Source organism: Oncorhynchus clarkii, chromosome 9, assembly GCF_045791955.1.
Source record: "Oncorhynchus clarkii lewisi isolate Uvic-CL-2024 chromosome 9, UVic_Ocla_1.0, whole genome shotgun sequence".
Taxonomy (NCBI): domain Eukaryota; kingdom Metazoa; phylum Chordata; class Actinopteri; order Salmoniformes; family Salmonidae; genus Oncorhynchus; species Oncorhynchus clarkii.
The window spans coordinates 74379333-74385718 of NC_092155.1; the positions used below are offsets into that span (position 1 = coordinate 74379333).

Below are 6386 nucleotides of genomic sequence, written 5' to 3' on the forward strand. Positions count from 1 at the left end.
AGGTTTGGGAATGCCTTGCCGTTCTGTTGATAAAGAGATTATAGGTGGTGAGATAAGCGTACAACAAGACACAGGTAAAACGTAAGACCTCTTATGCAATTTTTCCCAAACCGTTTTATATCACCTACAGTACAGCATAAGAATCTGTCCAAACTGTGTCTGGTGTAACAACTTGCTGCCATTTTGCTAAGAAACAAATCCCAGATTGTCGCCTTGAACCAACAAATATTATCAACAGCATTTTCAGCCGGGTTAATAACGACAAACTAGAAGGTTAGTGAATAAAATTAACCTTTTATTTTTATGATCAGTCGATGTGTATATACACTCATTACATGGAAAGAGACAGACCATATTGTTAAAGAGGAAATAGTTGATTTGTAATGAAAAGTGGCCATCAACGAGTTGGGGGTTGAGTGGCGACGGTCTAGAGACAGTACAGTGGTGAGTTATGCAGTGGTCTTGGCCTGCTGGACTTTAGCCAAAACCTTCAGGTCTGTGATGCACTTGGCAATACTGGCTTTCTCCTGAAACACGGAACGAACGAAACAGGGTTAGTCAGACAGAAAGGCATGAGCAAGGTCAAGGGTCAAATTAATCAAGAATAAAATAAAATAAGTCTAAATAAACCAAATTTCAGGGGGTTTCGCTGTAATTCTATTGCCCATCAATACAACAGACGCAGGTCGACATTTACCAAGTTCATATTGAGAAAAAGCCGTCTACCTACTAGAAACATGACAGGGCACAGTGACTACCACTAGTGGAGAGTTTATACACAGTATGTCTCAGAGGTTCTGGTTCTGTTCCACCTAGACACAACACGTACGTACGTGTGTCTAGGTGGAACAGAACCTCTGAGACATACTGTGTATAAAATCTCCACACACACACACACACACACGTCAAGTATGTAATGTCCCCATCCATCTCCCATCCTTAACCCACCTGCTGGGGGGTGATGCTGGTGACAACGTTCTTCTCCACCCAGTTCACCATGTGTTCCTGCTCCATGCGGCGGTGAAGAGTCTGCAGGGCGATCTGGTAGTCCAGCCTCTTCTTCACATCGTTGGTCACCATGTGGACCCTCTCCCTGCGGTTGGTCTCCAGTAGCATGGCCACGTTGTTCTGAGTTGGAAGACGGGAAAAGAGGACAGTGGAAGACAGGAGAAGAGGACAGTTGAAAACATTAGTACACCATCTCATGTCAAAATCATTCCCGGTTATTAGAGTCAGGTTTCTCAGACCCAGAGAAAGTCCTGGCCTAAAAAAACTATTTTAAAACAGATAATCTCCATTGAGAATGATTTTTAATCCAGGTCTACCCTCAATTAAACTTGTGTCCAGAAAACCAGTCCTAGGAGTGGTCACGCAGACCAAAGACCATATTCAATAGGTCTCTTATCAAAATGCTTTTTAATTGGCTTGATTTCACCTAATTTGGGTGTGTATGGTCGACCCATGTTCTAACCTGCGTCACACTCACCCTCTTAGCGTCGAAGAGCATCTGTCGACCCTCTGCCCTCCACTGCTCCTTCTTCTCATCCTGGATGGCCTGAGCCAAGCTGGTCATGGCCAGGTCCTTCACTTCCTGAGCCTTCTGAACTTTCTCCTGCAAAAAAAAAAACAACAACCCACACAGCCGACGTCAGGGTCACAGGTCAGTTATGAGACTAAGCGCCTCGGGAGGGACACAGCATGTGATGGACAGTTTGCAGTACGGATCCATTTCCTCAAACATATGAAAATGTCTCAGGACTGGCTGGCATTAAGGGGTAGGGGCAAAAAGCCTAAATTGTAAATTCAGTGGAAACGAGGCTGTGTGTTAACACAGTGCATCTTTTAAGCAGTCCAGAGCACAACATGTATGATAAGAACTTCTGCAAGTGATGATGAAATAAGCCAAACATACTCAGGAGAATAAATTCCCCACCTCGTTCAGTTTGTCAGCGAAAGCCGCAACGTCGGGGCCGAACTTCCTGACACCGTAGATGATGACCGTACCCATGCAGGCAGCAGCGAAGGTCTCATGGTTGATGATGTAGATCTCCTTGGAAAGGATGTATGTGAGCAGCCCAGCACCCAGCACGTAGGGCCCTGGAGACAACAGGACAGGAGTGAGGGAAGAGTAGATGGGAGGAAGAGGAGATGAGGGTAGGAGGAAAGGAGGAGATGAGGGTAGGAGGAAAAGAGGAGGAAAGGAGGAGAGAAGGAAAGAAGGAGATAAGAGAAGGAAAGGAGGAGATGAGGGGAGGAGAAGGAAAGGAGTAGAGAAGATGAGGAGGAAAGGAGGAGAGAAGAGGAGAAAGAGAGAAGAGGAAAGGAGGAGAGAAGAGGAGAAAGAGAGAAGAGGAAAGGAGGAGCGAAGAGGAAAGGAGGAGAGAAGAGGAAAGGAGGAGAGAAGAGGAAAGGAGGAGAGAAAAAGGAGGAGAGAAGAAGGAGAGAAGAAAGAGAGAAGAGGAGAAATAGAGAATAGGAGAAAGAGAGAAGAGGAGAAAGAGAGAAGAGGAGAAAGAGAGAAGAGGAGAAAGAGAGAAGAGGAGAAAGAGAGAAGAGGAGAAAGAAAGAAGAGGAGAAAGAAAGAAAGAGAAGAGAAAGAAAGAGAAGAGGAGGAGATGAGGGGAGGGGAGGAGAAGAGGAGATGAGGGGAGGAGAAGAGGAGGGAAAGAAGAGGACGATGAAAGGTGAGGGGAGTGAACGTTTATGGCCACATCCAGGCAAAAATTGTTGATCATGTCGACAGAAATGGAATGAATAAAACAGTTATTATTCTACATGAGGCAAGTTTGTTCTACATGTCATATTTCTATCTGAACATTGCTCCAGGTTTGGGGAAGTCCTGCTGACCTGTAACTCCAGTCTTGGGGTACAGGATCTGGAAGAGCTCCTCAGGGATGATGCCGTGGCGTGTTTTGCCTCCCTTCTCTGGCAGAGCGGGGACTGGGGCCTGGCTGTTGGGGGATGTGTGGAGGTGGGCCAGCTGGACCAGCCTGGGAAGACACAGACAGACAACTTATTATAGGACCTACAGAGAAGACGGGCATGTAGATCTTCAACGTAGAGTGACCATTATAATTTTGTCACCCTTATTTCCATTTATATTTATCAAATTCCAATGTTTGCCAAATCATAAAACTACTGGACCATAAAAATGACATCTAGTGTTGTGAAATGGCATTTATTGATTTCCTGCATGTAAAACAAGCAGATGTATCTAGTTTCAGTTAAAGGTTGGAAGTCATAATAAGAGGTGCATACCCAGCTCCGAGGGGACCACTGCTTTTTACAGCATTGGCTGGAAGAGGATAAAAGAACAGTCAATAGAATTGAAAAGACAAATGTACAAATGTTTTGAATGTCACGAAAGAGTCAATGAAAGTAAACATGTGGAGACTGTGGCTGCTTGAAAGAGTGCCCTGTTGCTAAATTTTTAACATAATGGTAGAGATTAATATTGACATTTACTTATGCAATCAAACAAAGAGAATGTGCGTGTGAACTGTACACACTGACAAGCTTTAGCTAGCCAACGTTAGTCGGCCGTCAAGAGCAATAGCCATGACATCCGCAAGCGTTACCATGCCAGCTTGTTTGCAAGCTTCCAGAATTCAATATTGTCTCTAGCTTGCTAGGTAGACAAGAAAAACTCGACGAGTTTTTTACGTAAAGTAAACTGACTTTTTCAAAAACGTACATTTGATATTTTTTGAAAATCCATGATATCTGATTAAAAATGTGTATAATTATTAAATAGACAAGCACAGATCCTAATCAGCAGCCAATTTGGAAGTGTCAGCCAATCAGCTCCTTTGTTGTTCATTCCATAATGGCTGCTGTGGCTACTGCTAGCTAGAATGAGGTCAAAAACTGCATTTTAATTAAACTACCAGTCGTTCAACCTTCTCAGTGTAACAGTTGGGATAATGGGGCAATTCAGAGTGCAACGCATTTCTCCTCCCTGGATTAAAGAAGTTTTCTGAGCCACATGTCGCTTCGGATCCAGTGTCTTAATAATCTAAAGAGAAATGTGGTCTGACCCTAGTGCAGTTGTAAACAAGCGGGTCGGATGTCCTGGCTAGCCAAGGGCAGAGATCAGAGGCTAGTCTGGTTTACGTCAGTTCGTTTGTGGCTAACTGTAGTTATTTAACTAATCGCAAAAACAATGACTTGCCTTGACATTTAGCTAACTAATTCGAACCCTGTGCAATAACTACCCAAATTGGACAAATTAATAACATTTTGCAAGTCACATTTACTAGCTGTCGTTAGGTTTGCATGTTGCTCATTCAATGTGACTGCGGCCTTCTTCCCCTGACTTTACCCTTCAGATTCACATTCAAGTCAGCCACACTTCGCGGCATTACTACTGCTATTTCAACTCAATCTTATGTAGAAAAGGCTGGCATTGCATACCTGAAACGAAAACGACCCTAGACAGCATGGTTGAACGAGAAAAGTGCCAAGTCCTTGGTTTACTGGGCACTGCTCCCTTCGTGCCCTTCTACTGCAAAGAGCCACAAGAATGGCCGACGAACGAGAAAGCCTCGTCAAACGTCGCGAGACTCTATGCCTTCGTAAACGGGATTTGTGCGTCCGGGTCAAATCAAATTTTCCAGTTGTTCAATGTCTTATTCACTAGGTGGCACACAACAAACATACTTTTGCTGCACGGGATATTAGTAAAGATCCTAAATATAATTGCAGTCAATAATGGGAAAGGTACCCAATTATCATACTTGAATAAAAGTAAAGATACCTTAATGGACAATGAGTCAAGTAAAAGTGAAAGTCACCCAGTGAAATACTACTTGAGTTAAAGTCTAAAAGTATTTGCTTTTAAATATACTTAAGTATCAAAAGTAAATGCAAATGCTAAAATGTACTTAAGAATAAAAAGTATACAATTTCTTATATTAAGCAAACCAGACTGAACCATTTTTTATTTTTTTAATTTTTTTTATTTTTACGTATAGATAGCCGGGGGGCACAGTCCAACACTCAGACATAATTTACAAAGGAAGCATGTGTGTTTAGTGAGTCCACCAGATCAGAGGCAGTAGGGATGACCAGTTATGTTCTCTGTTTAGTGAGTCCGCCAGATCAGAGGCAGTAGGGATGACCAGTTATGTTCTCTGTTTAGTGAGTCCACCAGATCAGAGGCAGTAGGGGGGACCAGGGATGTTCTCTGTTTAGTGAGTCCACCAGGTCAGAGGCAGTAGGGGGGACCAGGGATGTTCTCTGTTTAGTGAGTCCTCCAGATCAGAGGCAGTAGGGATGACCAGGGATGTTCTCTGTTTAGTGAGTCCACCAGGTCAGACGCAGTAGGGGGGACCAGGGATGTTCTCTGTTTAGTGAGTCCTCCAGATCAGAGGCAGTAGGGATGACCAGGGATGTTCTCTGTTTAGTGAGTCCACCAGGTCAGAGGCAGTAGGGGGGACCAGGGATGTTCTCTGTTTAGTGAGTCCACCAGGTCAGAGGCAGTAGGGATGACCAGGGATGTTCTCTTTTTAGTGAGTCCTCCAGATCAGAGGCAGTAGGGATGACCAGGGATGTTCTCTGTTTTGTGAGTCCTCCAGGTCAGAGGCAGTAGGGATGGCCAGGGATGTTCTCTGTTTAGTGAGTCCACCAGGTCAGAGGCAGTAGGGAGGACCAGGGATGTTCTCTGTTTAGTGAGTCCACCAGGTCAGAGGCAGTAGGGAGGACCAGGGATGTTCTCTGTTTAGTCAGTCCTCCAGATCAGAGGCAGTAGGGGGGACCAGGGATGTTCTCTGTTTAGTGAGTCCACCAGATCAGAGGCAGTAGGGAGGACCAGGGATGTTCTCTGTTTAGTCAGTCCTCCAGATCAGAGGCAGTAGGGGGGACCAGGGATGTTCTCTGTTTAGTGAGTCCACCAGATCAGAGGCAGTAGGGAGGACCAGGGATGTTCTCTGTTTAGTCAGTCCTCCAGATCAGAGGCAGTAGGGGGGACCAGGGATGTTCTCTGTTTAGTGAGTCCACCAGGTCAGAGGCAGTAGGGGGGACCAGGGATGTTCTCTGTTTAGTGAGTCCACCAGATCAGAGGCAGTAGGGATGACCAGGGATGTTCTCTGTTTAGTGAGTCCACCAGATCAGAGGCAGTAGGGGGGACCAGGGATGTTCTCTGTTTAGTGAGTCCTCCAGATCAGAAGCAGTAGGGATGACCAGGGATGTTCTCTGTTTAGTGAGTCCTCCAGATCAGAAGCAGTAGGGATGACCAGGGATGTTCTCTGTTTAGTGAATCCCCCAGATCAGAGGCAGTAGGGATGACCAGGGATGTTCTCTGTTTAGTGAGTCCTCCAGATCAGAGGCAGTAGGGGGTATCCCTCTGAAATCTTAAAATGTAACGTCTAACGGCTACAATGCAAAGG

General features: G+C 45.1%; 1 protein-coding gene across 1 annotated transcript; it reads right to left on the reverse strand.

Annotated features, from left to right (window-relative positions):
* Positions 1-274: 274 nt before the first annotated feature.
* Positions 275-4590, reverse strand: LOC139416942 (ATP synthase F(0) complex subunit B1, mitochondrial-like). The gene is made up of 7 exons (XM_071166130.1): positions 4414-4590; positions 3259-3295; positions 2848-2990; positions 1934-2097; positions 1487-1612; positions 949-1128; positions 275-527 (listed from the first exon to the last, which is right to left on the reverse strand). Exons 1-7 carry the CDS (start codon positions 4439-4441, stop codon positions 450-452), a joined length of 756 nt encoding a protein of 251 aa, XP_071022231.1. The 5' UTR covers positions 4442-4590; the 3' UTR covers positions 275-449.
* Between the last annotated feature and the right edge of the window lie 1796 nt (positions 4591-6386).

Bases quoted from the DNA above. Each gene is read 5' to 3' on its own strand.
- LOC139416942 (XM_071166130.1), bottom strand. From the start codon at position 4,441: ATGCTGTCTAGGGTCGTTTTCGTTTCAG. The intron at 3,296-4,413 runs GTATGCAATGCC...ATCCTCTTCCAG, and splicing joins TAGGGTCGTTTTCGTTTCAG to CCAATGCTGTAAAAAGCAGT. The intron at 1,129-1,486 runs GTGAGTGTGACG...CTTCCAACTCAG, and splicing joins TGCTCTTCGACGCTAAGAGG to AACAACGTGGCCATGCTACT.